Source organism: Saccopteryx leptura, chromosome 3 (genome assembly GCF_036850995.1).
Source record: "Saccopteryx leptura isolate mSacLep1 chromosome 3, mSacLep1_pri_phased_curated, whole genome shotgun sequence".
NCBI lineage: Eukaryota > Metazoa > Chordata > Mammalia > Chiroptera > Emballonuridae > Saccopteryx > Saccopteryx leptura.
Genome location: NC_089505.1, coordinates 50575622 through 50594254, shown reverse-complemented (window position 1 = coordinate 50594254; position 18633 = coordinate 50575622). Strand labels below are relative to the sequence as shown.

General features: G+C 40.2%; 1 protein-coding gene across 5 annotated transcripts in view; it reads right to left on the bottom strand.

The window, feature by feature from the left end:
* Nucleotides 1-4098: 4098 nt before the first annotated feature.
* Nucleotides 4099-18633, bottom strand: part of LAMA4 (laminin subunit alpha 4) — a 167788-nt gene continuing 153253 nt past the window's right edge. For all 5 annotated transcript variants that reach the window (XM_066373432.1, XM_066373430.1, XM_066373429.1 and 2 more), the window contains exons 32-39: nucleotides 16890-17077; nucleotides 15482-15671; nucleotides 14528-14683; nucleotides 13635-13794; nucleotides 11432-11562; nucleotides 10025-10118; nucleotides 9421-9540; nucleotides 4099-4566 (exon numbers count right to left, since the gene is read on the bottom strand). In XM_066373432.1, coding sequence (XP_066229529.1) covers nucleotides 4421-4566; nucleotides 9421-9540; nucleotides 10025-10118; nucleotides 11432-11562; nucleotides 13635-13794; nucleotides 14528-14683; nucleotides 15482-15671; nucleotides 16890-17077 — 1185 coding nt within the window. In that variant the 3' untranslated portion in view covers nucleotides 4099-4420. The remainder of the gene's footprint in view (nucleotides 4567-9420; nucleotides 9541-10024; nucleotides 10119-11431; nucleotides 11563-13634; nucleotides 13795-14527; nucleotides 14684-15481; nucleotides 15672-16889; nucleotides 17078-18633) is intronic.

The following is an 18633-nucleotide window of genomic DNA, read 5'->3' as shown; positions in this document are numbered from 1 at the left end:
CAGTGGTGCAGTGGATAGAGCGTTGGACTAGGATGTGGAGGACCCAGGTTCGAGACCCCGAGGTCACCAGCTTGAGTGCGGGCTCATCTGGTTTGAGCAAAGAGCTCACCAGCTTGGACCCAAGGTCGCTGACTAGAGCAAGGGGTTACTCGGTCTGCTGAAGGCCCGCAGTCAAGGCACATATCAGAAAGCAATCAATGAACAACTAAAGTGTCGCAACAAAAAACTGATGATTGATGTTTCTCATCTCTGTTCGTTCCTGTCTGTCCCTATCTATCCCTTTCTCTGACTCTCTCTCTGTCCCTGTAAAAAAAAAAAAAAAAAAGTGGTGAAAGGGGACATTCCTGCCTTGTTCCTGATCTTAAGGGGATTGCTTTTAATTTTTGCCCATTGAGTATGATGTTGGCTGTGGATTTGTCATAGATGGCCTTTATTATGTTGAGGTATGTTCCCTGTATTCCCACTTTGCTGAGAGTTTTGATCATGAATGGGTGCTGGATTTTATCAAATGCTTTTTCTGCATTTATTGATATAATTAGGTGATTTTTATCCTTCCTTTTGTTTATGTGATGAATCACATTGATGGATTTGTGAATATTTTACCAGCCTTGCCTCCCTGGAATAAATCCCACTGGATCATGATGTATGATCTTTTTTTTTTTTTTTTTTTTTGTATTTTTCCGAAGCTGGAAACGGGGAGGCAGTCAGACAGACTCCCGCATGCGCCTGACCGGGATCCACCCGGCATGCCCACCAGGGGGCGATGCTCTGCCCATCTTGGGGCGTCGCTCTGCCGCAATCAGAGCCATTCTAGCGCCTGAAGCAGAGGCCACAGAGCCATCCTCAGCACCCGGGCAAACTTTGCTCCAGTGGAGCCTTGGCTGCGAGAGGGGAAGAAAGAGACAGAGAGGAAGGAGAGGGGGAGGGGTGGAGAAGCAGATGGGCGTTTCTCCTGTGTGCCCTGGCCCGGAATCATACCCGGTTCTCCTGCACGCCAGGCTGACACTCTACCACTGAGCCAACCAGCCAGGGTGATGTATGATCTTTTTGATGTATTGCTGGATCTGATTTGCTAATATTTTGTTGAGAATTTTAGCATCTATGTTCATCAGAGATATTGGCCTATAGTTTTCCTTCTTTGTAGTGTCTTTACCTGGTTTTGGAATGAGGATAATGCTTGGCTCATAAAGGGAGCTTGGAAGTCTTCCCTCCTCTTAAATTTTTTGAAATAGCTTGAAAAGGATAGGTGTTAGTTCTTTGAATGTTTGGTAAAATTGGCCTGTGAAGCCATCCCGGGTAGGACTTTTATTTGCTGGGAGTTTTTTGATAACTATTTCAATTTCATTTGTTATAATGGGTCTGTTTAGGTTTTCTGAGTCTTCCAGATTGAGTTTTGAAAGATAGTGTATTTCTATGAATTTATCCATTTCAGCTAGGTTGTCTAATTTTTTGGCATATAGATCTTCATAGTATTTTCTTACAATTCTTTGTATTTCTGCAGTGTCAGTTGTTACTTCACTTTCTTTTCTAATTTTATTTACTTGAGTCCTCTCTCTTTTTTTCCTGATGAGTCTGGTTCAAGGTTCATCAATCTTGTTTACCTTTTCAAAGAACCAGCTATTGGTTTAATTGATGAAATTCATCTTTTCATACTACTAGATAATAGAATGTTCCTTCACTGGGAATTTATGGGATGGTTCCCTTATCCAATCAGCTGTGGCCATGAAAGGAGGATGTGGGGTGCCAGCCTGAATAGGGCTGCCTCTTCAGGCTGGGGGTACTGGAGGCCTCTCTCATTGTGAAGGGGCTCTGAACTGGCAGGGACCATGAAAATAATCAGTCAAAATTACTAGGAACATCCAACACATATTTCTCTATGTGAAGTTCTGGTATCTTATGCTTAGCTAAAAGAAAAAATTCTTGTTTTTTCTCCCTATACAGAAGCTGAAGGAGATGGGGGTCCTATCTAAGAACTAAATCAAGCTTTTATAAATGGTGAATTGAGTTTCAGAAGTTCATTCTGTGGTTGGTGACAGGTATATGGTTCAGTAGATTTTCATTTGCCAAGCATAAGAGTATGAAATACTAACTGCAAATTTCTTCATGAATTTTAGAGAAGGTAGAAGAATTTTTGTGGTTTTAGTCTGTATTTGTGCATCTGCGTGCATGGCTGTTGGAGCTACTGGAGGTCCAGACGTGGTCTGCAGCTTAACTAGTTTACTTTACTCTGTGCTGCTGCTGAGAAGGGGGAGAGAGCGGCCTTCCAGGAAGCCTCAGGAAGCTCTTTTTGAAAAGAAAATAATAGGTGGTTTCAGAGCCACTTCTTCCTGCTTGGGCCTTAATGAGGGAATATTGTCAGGGTTCAGTATATTTTAAGCATTGGTTCAAATTGTACCAGTTAAGGCCCTAGAGTCTTGAATTTGGAGTTTTTAGCCCAGAAGTCACATATGGATCTCATAAGATTTTGTTTGGTCAGCCTGATATTTTTCTGCTGTGGTTGCTGTTGCTTTAATTTAGTTACCAACTAAAAAATCAGGTCACTTCGCCTGACCTGTGGTGGCGCAGTGGGATAAAGCATCGACCTGGAACACTGAGGTCGCCGGTTCGAAACCTTGGGCTTGCCTGGTCAAGGCACATATGGGAGTTGATGCTTCCTGCTCCCCCCCTTCTTTCTCTCTCTCTCTCTCTCTCTCTCTCTCTCTCTCTCTCTCACAAATCAATAATAAAAAAAAATCAGGTCATTTCATCCTCCCCCCAAGAATATCTTTTCTTCAGACACCCTCCCCCCATTTCACATTTCCACCTTCTTTTGGAAATTCTGGCTCGTTGAGTCTTGTGTTCTCTCCTGGTGATAGTTGGCCAAGCTGAGTACCTGCTGTGCTTCTAGACAGCCATGGCAAGTGCTCTATTGACTTGCTCCATCAGACCCCACAAGCTTTGCTCCTTTATGGTACTTCTCTGGCTGTATAGACATTTGGGTTTGCGATTCCAGCTCTAGAGACCAGCTGAGAGTTGGCCAAAAGACAGTCCTTTGGGGGCAAAAAGCAAAGGAGTAAACATGCTGCCCTGGATTTGAATTCTGGCTCTTCAGTCTATCTGAGTGACAGCTGGCAAGTTATCTCACTGTTCTAAGTCTCAGGTTTCTTATCTGCAAATACTACCTTACAGGATTAATGTGATGATTGAACGAAATTAACTGTAGTTTATCATGGAGCCTGGCACGTAGTCAGCCCTGTAGGAATTGTTATTTGCTATTTTTATTGACATCTTCAACATTATTATTAATGTACCTGAGACTGAAGGCTAGCAAGGCAATTTGAGTATACATATGTAATATTTTCAAGGTAAGGGAATATTTTATTCCCTTAGTAATTCCTCAAAATATTTTATCCCCTCCCCTTGTCCAAAAGTTATTATTTTTTCCCATATCTTTAATACTGTTGATATGAAGGCCTATTTTCTCTCATTATTTTGAAAGTTTGATTATCTTTTCATGTATAATTTTTTTATTTCAGTTTCTGTATTTTAAAATTCCACCAGCTATTCAAGCCTATTTTTTCCCTAGACTTTATAAATATATATACCTAAAAATGATTATAAAATTTTAAAAATAAGACTGGTTGTGTTACAGATATGTTAGAAAAAAACTTTTAGTTAAAGGACTTTTATACTTTTAAGTTAATTACTTTGTTCTATTCTCTCTGCTGAAATGTCTTCCATGATTCCTACAGAACACAGTAATAATGTCCTGCAGGGGCTGCCCCTTATGTACAATCTTATTTTTATTTTAAAGATATAAGGAAGAAAAGTTGTTTTTAAATTCCATTTTTCTTATCTAGAAAAAATTAAATTATACTTTAAATTTAAATAAAGTAGTTAGAAATTTACTTTATTAAAACTTGACACTTGCTTAACACCTAAAATATTCTTGTTATACTGATAGACCAAACAAAAATGCTAAAATCAAATCTGTCCCCTAACTTTAGGTGTTATGTAAATTAGTAAATCTTTCTAGGATAAAGAATAGTATACCAAAGATATTTTGGTGTAGACTGAAAGTTATTTATCAAGACAGAATGATGATTCTGAGAATCTAGCCACACTTTAAAAATGTGTGCCAGCATTTATTTAGAATCCCTTCTATTTTAATAGAAACAGGAACAGTAATTTCACCAGCAGGAAGTAATACAATGCAAGTAAGTTTAACACTCCTTCGATGGTTGTACATTGCAGACATTTTGGATCCAAAGTCAGAATCCAAATGAGAAATAATAAGCATCCAGTCCCTGATGATTCATTTAAGTCCTGCTCAACTAGCTGGAATCTCCCACCGGAGGAAGAGTTGGGGCTCCCCCTGGCGGGCTTTGTGTTTCTTTCAGTGCTCTAGAACTTGGTACTTGGGCGTCCTCGCTCTGCTGCGTCAGGCTGCTGGACAGGAGTTGATGCTCACCGCGCCACTGACCAGGGCTGCTTTACTGAAGCTCACTGGGCGCCCATCAATCACAAAGTGACGGATGCAGCCTGTGAATGGTCTGCCCGGGGCCAAGTCCGGTGTCAGTAGAGACTCTGAAGAAAGAAAGAAATCAAAGGTCGCAGTTGAAGCATTTCATGCTCAGATACTACTTCATGGTAAAAATATACTACATGGTAATTGATCACATCAAGATGATTTACACGTCGCCTGACCAGGCGGTGGCACAGTGGATAGAGCGTCCGACTGGGACCTGGAGGACCCAGGTTCGAAACACCAAGGTCGCTGGCTTGAGCCCAAGGTTGCTGGCTTGAGCAAGGGGTCACTCGGTCTGCTGTAGTCACCCCCCTCCCCGGTCAATGAACAACTAAGGTGCTGCAACGAAGAATTGATGCTTCTCATCTCTCTTTCTTCCTGTCTGTCCCTCTCTGTCTCTCTGTCTCTCTGTCTCTCTCTCTCTCTCTCTCACACACACACACACACGATTTACATGGCAAAAATGGAATATAATTATTTACTAATTTTCTTAGGAGCATAATCTGCTTTTCAAGTAATATGAACATGAGGTAATTAAAGTTTTACCATGTTTTTCATGATCAAATTTCTCAAAAATGTTTTAGCTATTTTCCCAGGCTGGAATCTGCCACTTACATGTAAAACCTCAGCAGTGAGTTTTCAGGGTCTTTCTGTGCTTTGAGTTAGTTTCACCCGAACCTCACTTATTTTGAATGTTTTACTGAGGAGGGAAAAAATTTTAGCTTCCATATTCTTTTTGGACTTGGTTAATATTCTATTTAATTTGTATCATTATTGTTCACCCTTAAGCCTGCACATTTTTGCCAAGCTCATAAAATCTAATGAGAAAATAATGAATTCAAATCAAACAAATTTTAATTTTTCTGAGCTCAGGGTTTAAGAACTATAAGTAAGATAATGATAACTAGCTTAGTCTTTGTGTGGGCAAGGGTACCCTGCAGTGTGCCAGGAAAACTGTCTTCCCTTATCTTAGAGATCTAGAAGAAGCCTTATGCTTATTAATTATACAGACACAATTAAATGTGTTGGGATGATAGAAGCAATATAACTTAAAGCAATTTAGAGACCTTAGAAATATCATGAAATTAAAATTCATTTAGTCAAAGGTTATTATTATGTACAAATAGTTATGTGAGCAGTAGCAGATAAAAGATGCAAAACACTTAGAAATCAGTAAGTCAGGAAGGAACATAAAACAGCACAGCAGGCCCTGGCCGGTTGGCTTAGCTGTAGAGCGTTGGCCTGGCGTGCGGGGGACCCGGGTTCGATTCCCGGCCAGGGCACATAGGAGAAGCGCCCATTTGCTTCTCCACCCCCCCTTCCTCTCTGTCTCTCTCTTCCCTTCCCGCAGCGAGGCTCCATTGGAGCAAAGATGGCCCGGGAGCTGGGGATGGCTCCTTGGCCTCTGCCCCAGGCGCTAGAGTGGCTCTGGTCGCGGCAGAGCGACACCCCGGAGGGGCAGAGCATCGCCCCCTGGTGGGCAGAGCGTCGCCCCTGGTGGGCGTGCCGGGTGGATCCCAGTTGGGCGCATGCGGGAGTCTGTCTGACTGTCTCTCCCCGTTTCTAGCTTCAGAAAAAATACAAAAAAACCCAAAACACAAAAAAACAAAAAACAACAACAACAGAAAACCAGCACAGCAAGTTAAACATCAAGCAACTGTAATAAGTTTTCTAAGCAATGCAGATTAAAAATATGCAGAGACTTTGTAGTGAAAATAAATTGTGGAACTAGCATTTCATATTTAGAATGATAATTATAAAGTCTTAGATTTGGAAGGGGCTGGGTAGATCAATTCCCTTTTTCTCTATCTAGATTAGTCTGATTATATTTTTTAAGTCTGCTCAGTATACATTATCAGAATAAAAACAGTGAACAAGAAAGACTATAAGAGTAGAAACATCTATTTCTTCTGCCCATTTTGGAGACTAGTTTCAGAACTTGGATTTTGATTCTGCCCAAGCTTACCACCTTTTAGTTCATGAGGGATGTCATGGAAATAATTCATAAAGAAATTATGGTGTGCATAGTTCGCCACAGTTTCTTGTAGGTAACGACAATGAAGTGCTCCAGAACCCTAAGGTAGTTGATTAACAGAATCAATACATAATTTTACCAGTGTCAAATTAGGTTTTTGTTTTTTTTAATTTATTCATTTTTAGAGAGGAGAGAAAGAGGGAGAGAGAGGAGAGAGAGACAGAGAGAGAGAGAAGGGGGAAGGAGCTGGAAGCATCAACTCCCATATGTGCCTTGACCAGGCAAGCCCAGGGTTTTGAACCGGCGACCTCAGCATTTCCAGGTCAACGCTTTATCCACTGCGCCACCACAGGTCATAATTTTATGAGTGAACATTGCCCCAGTTAAAAGTGTGGCTATATATAGAATTATGCAAGATTTTCAGTAGAGGAACAAAGGTCAGATCTCTCTCTGTGTGTGTAGTACATTAAAATTTTTTTCCCCTAATTTTGATTTTGAAACTATCATATGGTAAAGTTGACTTATTTTGGTGTATAGTTTATTGAATTTTAATGCATTAACTTTTTATAGATAAAAATACTATCACTAGGGTTCTATGTGGTATAATAAAACTGGTTGGGATTCCAAGAGAATTTAGTTCATATAGGGGTTTTATTTATTTATGTCTAATTTCCCTTAGTTATTCTGTTTCATCCCTCAGTTTCTGATGTGATTTTAGTGGAATTAATCTTGAACAGCTTAAAATGATGCAATTAATGACATTCAGCTTAAATTGTAATTGCTTTTGTTCTAAGTTTGCTGGCATGATTCCTAGAAGGAATTAAAAGCTTGGGCTGGTTGTTAGGCCCCCCTGGCCTGCTAGTTCCTGTGTGCTGGCTCATTAGCTCAAATTTGCTATTCATTATATGTCTCAGGCAGGCTGAATTTGGCTTCAGGTGCATCTTGCCCAACCAGTCTGTGCAGCTTAGTTAGCAACTGTTGTAGAGAGAGATGATGGCGGAATGTAATGCTGGGATCAGACTCCAAACGCTAACAAAAATTAAAGAAACAAATATTTGTTTGCATGGTATAGTAAGTGCTTTGGATGCAAAGTAAAGAACAAAATTATAACTTCCATGAAGAAGGGCCATACTTGTTTGGTCCATCTCCTGGAACTTAGCACAGTGCTTAATAGACTCTCAATAAGTGTTTGCTGTGTGTTGAATGAAGTTATGCTCCCTGGCAGCAAGGACTGTACTATTTGTTAGTTTCAACAGCATTCTGTGATAAGTGTTATGACAGTGGTATGCATAGCGCATTATGGGGAGGAGGGGGCATGTGTGTGCAAGTATAAGTCTGCTCTGAGTCCTAAAGACCAATAAGGAGTTATGCTGGGGGAGGAAGGGAAAAGTTGTTTCTTTAAAAGGTACTAGCGGAGGAAAGGAAGAACATTTTCCAGAAACTGAGGCCCTGTACACTAAAGAGCGCATCTTTGAACATTTCAGGAACTGCAAGTCCCAGAAGGGTTGGGACACCCCAGAGGCAGGGGCAACAAGTCCCAGAAGGGTTGGGACACCCCAGAGGCAGGGGCAACAAGTCCCAGAAGGGTTGGGACACCCCAGAGGCAGGGGCAACGAGGGGCCAGATTATCAAGGACCTTGTGTGCTAAGCTCAATTTGGTATCCTGTAGCCTCTTGGGAAATCTGCAATATTTTAAACTATATGGTGATTTCTAGAAAGAAAACAATGTACAGCAATGTAAGAAATGACGTGATACATGCTCTACATGGCACCTGTGTGAAGTGTAGTAGTGGCTTTTGCCAGCACTTCCTTTCAGAACGGAAACCAGAAGCGGGAGGAGAGAACTGGGAGTGGAGACGGGAAGGACAGGGGAAATAAAGAAGAAGAAGGGTTGCTTTCTGCGTGTCCCAAATATTTCATCAATGAGTTACCATCATTGTCAATACAGGTGTTTGAAAAGTTTACATTTTACAAAGCAGCGGAGAATTTAGTTATTATTATATATAGTGGGAGTATCCAAAGTTAGATGGCGTAATTTTATCTATGTTTTCTCACTCTCTTACTGAAAGCATTATTTGCCTTCACATGGGTCAGTCTAATATAATCTAGTTGGGAGGCAAGAAAAAAATCATGTTATTTTTCCTTAAACTCCCCACCAAATTCCAGATGTAAAAGCGTGCTTATCTTTTTTTATCCTTCTCTTTAGTTACACATAGCATTCAGTTTTTCCAAGTTAGTGAAATGTGTGAAAACAAACACATTCAATAAAAGGTCATGGTCCCTGCTTCTGAAGTTTAAAACAATTGTGGGATCTCCATAAGTGTCCTCCTCTCACCATCCTGGATTACACACCATTCCTGGCAGATGACAGAGGTAATGCTACTGATGTTTACAGAATTGCAGCTGGGAACCTCTCTTAGAAAATGTCACTATATAGAAACAACAGAACTTGTGGTCTGCAGCTGTTTGTGAAATTCAGCCTAATCCTGGACAGGGAAGACTGTGTATTCTCTTCTTTCCTACTTGCAAGGGGAGCAATTATTGGCAAACTTTTAGTCCGAAGGTTCTCAGATCTAAGAGCAGTATTGAAAAAGAGTTTTGTGTTAGAGATAAAATAGAGTGTGTTTCACTGTGTGTTTGTGAGGAGGCTGTGTAAAGCAAAAGGAAAAATATAAGACGATATGACCGAGGGAGAGTAATATTTCCTCTCCCAGAATGCTGGGGGTCTAGTTCTTTGGTGTTACTCTCCTGTGATCCTTGTATGAGGGGTCACAATTGTTAGTTTACTTTTCCTGTGAAAGGACATTGTGTATAAAATCCTTAGAGTTATTAGGTGAACTATGAAAACACATGGCTGAATTCTTAATACTATTACAACAATGACGAGAACTTACTGTTTTTTTGAATTTGGAACTTGTCGTTTTTAAACAACTCTTACCTGGAACACCTCCAACAAAAACAGGCTCCCTGTGATCAACTGGTTTGGGATTCAGGGGTCCAACCACGTGGTTCACTTCAGAGTCTACATCCAACTGAACCACATTTGAATCTCTAATAACTAGAATATAAGGCAAAGACAGGTCATAGGTGGCACTGGAGTGATTCATTTTCACATGAAAGGGGCTAATTTATCACAGCAATAGCTTTTATTCAGAATAAATCCTACATTGTCTTCTATATCCCTGGAAACATCAATGTCTAACTAAGTAATTATTGTAACATTTTCCTTTGAAAGGGAGGATACTTAAGATACTCTTTTCATGTAAATATATATTTAAGATACTGCCATATTTTTGCTCCTAAGTCATGCATTATTTAAATAACTCCCCAAGACTGTTTTGGCAGCATTCATATTTTCAAATAAATGTGGATTCAATATACACATTTTAGTACAGTAACATTTGATTCTCTTCTTGGCTACTCCCAAACTCTCATCTGTCCCATCATGTAAGTTATAGTCCACGTTCTGCCAAGCATCACCCCACAGCGGGGTGTGCAAACTCGCTTAAGAAAGGAAACCCAGGACACACAGCTCTTTTCACCTGTAATTCTGTGCCATCTGCCATCGCAGAGACTCTGCTTGGGTGTCACTGAGGTGGAGAAGTCTCTAATGCCGTTGTTGACTTTCACCATAACCTAGAAAAGACAGGGTACATTATATATCTTAGTTTCATCTCTCCTCATCATGATAAACCTAAATTTCTTAAATAACTCACAGGGAAGCAATACTTTAAGTATTCACACGTGTTTTGCAATTTGAACACAAGGGGTCACTCTGCAGTAGGCTATAGAAATAGTTTAAACTGCTCTGAGGAGAACAAAATAGTGGAAGGAGAAATGGGGAAGAGTAATTACAAAGATAACAGAATGAATACCTTTAATTTTAAAGGTGTTATAGAGCATTTAGAATAGTACCTCACACATAGTAAGCACCCTAGAAGGGTTCATTTTATTATTATATGGTTTAATAGAATATATCAGAACTCAAATAAAAATCAGTTATATCAAGTTAGAGAACCAATAAAAATATGTTGCTGCTTATATTTGAATAATCTCATGAATGTTCTTTAGTAATATTTTAGAATGAAAGTGGTTTTTAATTATAACAATTTATTTCTAGCTTCAAAAATAATATATGTATGTATACACATCTGGTATACATAGTTGTTTCAGTGTTTGCTAGTTTTGATAGTTGGGTATGTTTGCTGCTTCCATTTGTTGTAAAAAAGGAAAAAAGCTGCAGCCTGGCCTGTGGTGGCATAGGGGATGGGGTGTCAACCTGGGATGCTGAGGTCCTGGGTCTAAGCCCCGGGCTTGACCAGTCAAGGCACATACAAGTTGATACTTCCTGCTCCTCCTCACCCCCTTTCTCTCTCTCCTCTCTCTAAAAATCAATAAATAAAATCTTTTAAAAAAGGTCCAGCCTTACTGAATAGAGTGTCAACTTGGGACTCTGAGGTCCCAGGTTTGAGCACAGGATCATCAACATGACACCAGGGTCACTGACTTGAGCAAGGGGACACTGGCTCATCTTGAACCCCCATGTCAAGGCATGTATGAGAAGCAATCAGTGAGTAACTAAATTGATGCAACTATGAGGTGATACTTCTCATCTCTCTCCTTTCCTGTTCTCTTTCTCTCACTCACACACACACAAAAAGGTCCAATTCTTTTGTTAAAACATTTTAATTTTGTGGCTATTGTTGATGATCTTTTTTAAAAAATCTATGACACATTTTCATGACTCTCTGTTCTAATCAAATCAATTTCCAGCTTATAAATTTGAATCTAACTATTGCCTGCATCTAAATTTCATGTTATAGCTTCCCTGTTTTTTTTTCTACCAGTTAAGAAAGATTGATGAAATTATTCTGTAACATAAATCTGCTTTATAGCTAGAATCCAAGGTCACAGGAGACAGACTGTTAAGATAATTTTTAGCACACTACCTGCCCATTTTTCATGTGAACATTTAAGTACTCCCCATTGACACTGTGACCGTGAACAAGGGTTCCAGAGCTGCTTCTAGGACGGACTTCAAATGCAATCTCAAACTTCAATCCAATGTTGAAAGACTCATCTGTGGAGAGAAATACCTGTAGGTCTCAAGAACAGCAACCTAAATTTTGTCACTAGGGTGCGATTTTGTAATAATATAATTTCTGTATCTGTTTTTAAAAGCTTGACACATTTTTCGGTAAGTAAAAAGTCAGACACACCGTGGAAAGCTCTGCGGGGGACTGGGACACTAGCACATCACTCTTGTGGGGGGTGGGGCGGGGACAGCATGCTGAGAATATGGTATGGCTGTGGGAGCTCAGGAGAGGAGAAAGTGATTGCAACTAGTAGGACCACTTTTTTTTTTCTGAAGCTGGAAACGGGGAGAGACAGTCAGACAGACTCCTGCATGAGCCCGACCGGGATCCACCCGGCACGCCCACCAGGGGCGATGCTCTGCCCACCAGGGGGCGATGCTCTGCCCCTCCGGGGCGTCGCTCTGCCGCGACCAGAGCCACTCTAGCGCCTGGGGCAGAGGCCAAGGAGCCATCCCCAGCGCCCGGGCCATCTTTGCTTCAATGGAGCCTTGGCTGCGGGAGGGGAAGAGAGAGACAGAGAGGAAGGGGGGGGGGTGGAGAAGCAAATGGGCGCTTCTCCTATGTGCCCTGGCCGGGAATCAAACCCGGTTCCCCCTCACGCCAGGCCGACGCTCTACCGCTGAGCCAACCGGCCAGGGCCAGTAGGACCATTTAATATTTCCAAAGTGAGAAAGGAGGAAAGAGCCAAATAGGTACAGAGGCTGGAATGTTTGGAGAGCAGGGTGGAGGCCAGTGTGGCTGGAGTGTCTCAGTAAGGAGAGCAGGAGGCATGGCGAATGTGGAAGGGCTCTAGTGTGCACGTATGGAAGTTGGACTTTATTTTGAATTAATTGAACAGTAAAGCTAACTTGATCAGATCTGTATTATAAAACAGTTCTTAAATAAATAAAAGACACTCGATGCCAGTGCTGTGGAGTGTTTCACAAGAAAGAGAAAGTGGGATCAGTAAAAGCAGTTAGGAATCTACTGCAGTGATGAAGGAGAATGAATTCTTAAGAATACCCTAGCTGCGTTCACTCCCAGAGACTCATTGCAAACTGGGGCATCTTAATAACGTTCACTTGACCTATCTTCTTATAAATCACTTTTTAATTTTTCCTGCTATTAATAGTTAATGTTTATGGAGAATATAAATTGTGCAGGTTGCTATGCATTTTAAGCTGTCCATGTCTCTGAGTTCTAATCACTGAAAGTTAATGAAGGGCTGAGAAATGTGAGTATAGGTGTGTCAGAAAGGAAAAAGGAAAAGAAAGTAAAAATATTCCCTCTGGTCATTCTATTGGATGTGGTGGTGGTTTAGGAAGGTCTATTTGGCCTTATTGGAATGTCTTTATTCAGGGGATATACAAAGTACCTAAGTGCCTTGACAGCAGGGAACACATGAAATATTTCATACCTTTTTCTTATCCTCTTTCCCAACACCTACCCTTGTGCTCACACCTAATAGATGCGCTAAAGAATGTTTGTTAGACTGTATTGGATGGAGATTGCGTGTAGTCTGTTACGATTTTATTTATTTTTAGGACCGTTATATTCTATCACTTGGCAGAGAGACTGACATACTGGAAGCATCTGATAAAGGCTGTTGAATGAATGAGAGAGTAATAGTCAAGGAGAATAAGAATTCCGAAATAAAATTTCTGAATGTTAGTATTGTCTCTTGTCACTGCAAGCAAGGAGAGGAAGTGGGATTTCCGTTAGTAGGGATGATGGGTCATGCTGAGGGAGCAGAGAAAAACCTGCAGAGCAAGGTGGCTGCGAGCGACATAGCTCAGACCACAGAACAGCATAGAGCCAACATGGTCCACATCCAGAGGTTTGGCAGCTGTGCAGAGGCTCTGAGCGGGGAAAGCAAACAGGAATGGCATGGATGTCTGGTTTGGAGGAGCAGGAGTAGTAGGAAGGGAAAAAGTGGTCTTTGTGCAAAGACGCTGTTTCCTAGGGCTCAGTGCGTTTGGCATTCTGAAGTTCTAACTCTGGGCCCCAATATCCCTGTAAGCCACCTTTAGGAGAGAAGTATTTCATGATTCATGTTTTCAATGTAAGACAGTGTTACCTAGAACTGCATATCCTCCTTCTGTTGAAAAGTATGTTCCTGTTTCCATTGGACCTTCAAAACAAGGAGTCACGCTAAATGTCTGAGAAGCAGAGGTGATGGAGGCTCCGTTGAGCTGGAGATTGCTGAGACAGCCACTGAAACTGTAGACTGAGTTTATCTGAGAGAAGGAGACATTTCTTAAAAGCCATTTCTTAACACTCACAGATGCACCAAAGGGAATAAAAAACGAAGAGATTTGAGTCGCGAGAGAAACCAAGTAATTCCTTATTTATCTTAGTTTTCTGAATGATTAATAGTTTTTCAGGTAGTTGCTTTTTAACTAGTTCTTTGAAGCTGGAAGTTTGTATTTGATAATGTCAGCCTACAGTAGTTAAGCTATGAAAATTTTTACATATACCATGACTGAATAAGTTGCAGCTGTGGTTTTCAAACTAAATATTCGAAGTATCCTAGTTTGTTTTCCTTCAAGAATGACAGCTATGTTCAACACCCTAAGGCTGATGAGGGCTAGCGAAGTTCTTAACTAAGACCTAAAAGGTCTTTTACTTAATAATACATAATGAAATGATTTCCTTTTTTTTTTTAACACTGAAAGTATGGGTACTTTCTGAGTAAATAAATATCTTGAGGCATAAATTTTCATGGCAATTTATACCTCTGAAACTTTTAAAATCTCTTCTCTACCTTAGAATCAAAAGATCACTCCTGACTTTGTAATGCCAGAGGGTGGATAGACATTCCACAGTACAACACTTACCGTACTTTGATATCCCATCTCCAGCCCAACTACAGTTTCACTCTGGCCAGTTCCCTAATCGTCAAATAAGGACTGGTTTAAATGATCATCCAGTTCTAAAGGGCACTGACTACCTAGTCACAATCTAGCTTACCTGGACATTCTTCACAGCTCTCCCAGGAGCCACACCTCCCAAATAAATAGGACCTTTGATTTTCCAGGCAGCTCTAGTAGGAGGAAGACTTTCTTCTAGGACTCGAAGACCATCAATTATCAGTCGGCCACTGCTCTTTTCCCGAATAAAGATCACCTAGATGGAGAGAAGAAAAATAGCACATCTCAAGAGCACCCCAAGTTTAGGGAGAAGGCTATGTTGCCTCTCCTCCCAACTTTACTGTTGCAATACTGTTGAAAATCTGTAGGAATTCTTTATGAAAAGCGGTCCTTTCTCTAAAGGTCAGGAGTTTGTCTCTTTCTTTAAAGCTTGATTGAAAGTTACAGGCTTAACTTCTGAATACAGATTATATTTAGCAAAGTTCTCTATGAAGCTCTTCCCAGTTGGCCAGCTCACATGCTGTCTTCTAAATTTACTGTAATTTATTTTGAGATAAGTTACACTGCTTACCCTTTTCATTACATACACACTGGTTACTTGCTTCAATGCTTAGGTAGTTGCCCCTGTTATATCCTGTCTTCCTAATAGACAGAGTCTTCATTTTGTAACTTCCACAGCTTAGTCCAGAAAAAACATTCAGCAATTATTGTTGAAATTTAGAACTTTATAGGTAGTAGAAAAAAAAAATCTAGTGGAAAATCCTTAGAAACCAAACCAGTTCATTTTGACCATTGTTTCTTTGATTAAAATAACATAAATATAAAAAAGTTGATCTGTCAAAGAAAAATTACACTCAGCCAGTATCTCTGTTAAAATAGTGTGCTTTAGAATTTCTATAATAAATTAACAAAAGTTTTTGCAGTTGAACTCTGAGCATATAGAAACAATTTTAAAATACATGTTTCTAGAGAAACAACTAGTGGGGCATTAGTGTCAGTCCATTTGCCAGTGGTGGATATTTGCAGATAATAATATTCTCTGCCTTCAACTTACATCATGCCATAATCCATCATTATATTTCTCTTGGCTTCTAATCTTCAGTTTCTTGTGGCCAACATTAAACATGAAAACCAGACGGCCGTGGGCTAAGAATAGAGTCATGAAGTCGTTTTCATCCTGATCTGAGACGTAGAAAATCATCCCATAGGAGGAACGAGTTTTCAGACGAATGGAAAACTGAGATCTGGTAAATGAAAAGAAAAAGGTTACGACCTGTAACCTGAGACTGAGGGTGCTCTCTAACTTTCCAAAGCAATATAGGGTAAGGGAGAATGACTAAGTAGCCATTCCATCTACTCCCAAGCAGTTGTACTTCTAACGACCCCTCAGTATTGATAATGAATATTGGGTAAGCACTGCTGGTTCAAAAATCTTAATACTTCTTCATTTCCTTATATTGTACAACAGAGAGACATTCTGCATTTAAGGATGGGTTATTTCAGTTAAGAATCACAGCATATCTTGCTTAAAACTGTGGTTGTAATTAGTTCGGTAAAACCCTATATGTTAAGAAAGCTTATTCATTGGACAAAATATTAGTGAGTAATTAATATGTGTATGGAAATTTGCATACAAACAATATGATTGTGTATTATCTAAAATACAAATTCAATTTTTTTCTCAGTAAAAATTAATCAATGGATATCACATGTTAAACACAGCTGCCAAAATGTGTAGAAATTAAAACTTTGTAGAAATTTAGCTCCAGGCCATAAATAAGATACACTTATTTGGCTAACTTCTACATTTTCCTGAAGAATACAAAATATTGATTCTGCCTGTTAGACAAACAGCAAATTAGGTGTAGGGCTTTCTTATCGAAAGTGCTGCTTGTGTAAGTGTTTGAAAGAGCTATATAAGACCTATATAAGAATATTTGGGTACTAACACTTTAAACCTTTAATAATACTATATAACCTGGAGAGTTGTGATATACCAGGAAGGGATGAGAGGTTTCAGAGATGGGTTTAGGGACAACAGAGAAATGAACATGTTTGTATTTTCAGCATCTTTTCTCTTACTAACCTTCCAGCTGTTCAGAAGCATTCTATTTACAACGTGAAAGCAATTTGTATGGGAGAGGGAAAGTGATATCAAGGTTACCAGTCCTTGAAATTTGTCCCATCTTCCTTTCTTTGATTGTCTTTTCTTTTTAATAAGACACAGCAAACACCTAGAGAATGCTGTTTTATGCACCTTACTTTTGGGGAAAAAGTCACAGAGGATGTAATTTATTGAAGAGTATAAATTGTGTACTATTTAGTATTTCTTTTAAGGATAAACAAATAGGATTAAGGTGGCACAGAGAGGAAAGGTCATAGGAAAAATGATGCTATATGGCAAAAAAGGGTAAAACCCAATCATGGTATTGACTTTCTAGAAGCATAGAATTTTACTTTACTTTTCACCAAAATCTCCTTTTAAGTGTTCAAACTCTTGGCGGCTGTTGGCCGTTCCCCCGTACTGGTGGGCGTGCTCTATTGCTCTAGGGCTGTTGGAAAGGTGGCAGTGAGAGTCTCTTGGAGCATTCCTCTCTAGGAATTTCAGGCCAACAGGATCCCATGAAGGTGCTTCTTTATTTTTCTCTCCCTATAAGCATAGGAAACAAAATGAAGGCATAAAAGTGACATACTAGTAGCAAATATTCATTTGTTATTTCCTTAACAATAGCAGTAATAAAATAATTAAAGTGTGTCCTATTTGTGCATTGCCCAGTAATGAAATGGTTACTTATGCTTACCACCATAAGGAAATGCCAGCAGTAGCTGCAGCAATAACAGCAGCAAATAACAGAGCATGTTTACAAATCCAAAATTCTAGTCTGTGATAACAGAGCAGAGTTAAACTGAAGCTACAAGGATAATGCTCTTGCATTTAAATTAAATGGAATATTAACCAATGGCGGAAAGTAAAGTTGGCGATAAAATAACCCTAGAGAATTGATCAATAAAATCCACATATTATAAACAATTTTACTTTAACACACACTCATTATTATTTACACATGCTGTGTAAAATGTTAAAATATTTAACATCTTCAAAATATTTAAGAATATTTTTGGTGATAAAATATGTAGCATAGGCCCTGGCCGGTTTGCTCAGTGGTAGATCGTCGGCCTGGTGTGCAGAAGTCCCGGGTTCGATTCCCGGCCAGGGCACACAGGAGAAGCGCCCATCTGCTTCTCCACCCCTCTCCCTCTCCTTCCTCTCTGTCTCTCTCTTCCCCTCCCGCAGCCGAGGCTCCACTGGAGCAAAGATGGCCCGGGAGCTGGGGATGGCTCCTTGGCCTCTGCCCCAGGCGCTAGAGTGGCTCTGGTTGCTACAGAGCGACGCCCCCTGGTGGGCAGAGCGTCGCCCCCTGGTGGGCGTGCCGGGTGGATCCCAGTCGGGTGCATGCGGGAGTCTGTCTGACTGTCTCTCCCCGTTTCCGGCTTCAGAAAAATACAGAAAAAAAAAAAATATGTAGCACACTTTTATGTGACAGGATATAGAACAGTTTAAATATCATCTTGTGCTCTTAAAATTGCACTGCTGATTTTAAAATTTAATGTTGTGAAACTATAGGGTACTCTTTAATGGTTCTTTAGTCTTTACTTTCTGAAGCAAAAGTAAGTGCAAATGACTGATCATTCAGGCATTTATTCATTGACTCAGGCAAATGTTTATTGATTAGCTAATAGGTGGAAGAGAAGGAGAAAGGAATCAATGTTTCTGAAAACCTTCCACAGGGCACTGAGCAGCGGGGAACAGAAAAGTGAATGAGAAATGGTTCCTATATTTTACGAAACTAAAAATCTGTTTGAAGGAATAGGTGTATAAAGAGGAAATTGGAAGACAGGTTGGTGCCAAATAGAACCTTATACGACTTGCTAGAGGATGGTGTTCTGTTTTATGAGGTGATAAGGAGCCACACAGGTGTTTTTTTTAATTATTTTTTTTAATTTACTCACTTTAGAGGAGAAAGAGAGAGAGAGAGAGAGAGAGAGAGAGAGAGAGAGAGAGAGAGAAGGGGGGAGGAGCACGAAGCATCAACTCCCTCATGTGTCCTGACCGGGCAAGCCCAGGGTTCTGAACTGGCGACCACAGCTACACAGGTTTTAAAAGCAGGGAGTGGCCTGATTTGACCTACTTAGGAAAAAAGCTTG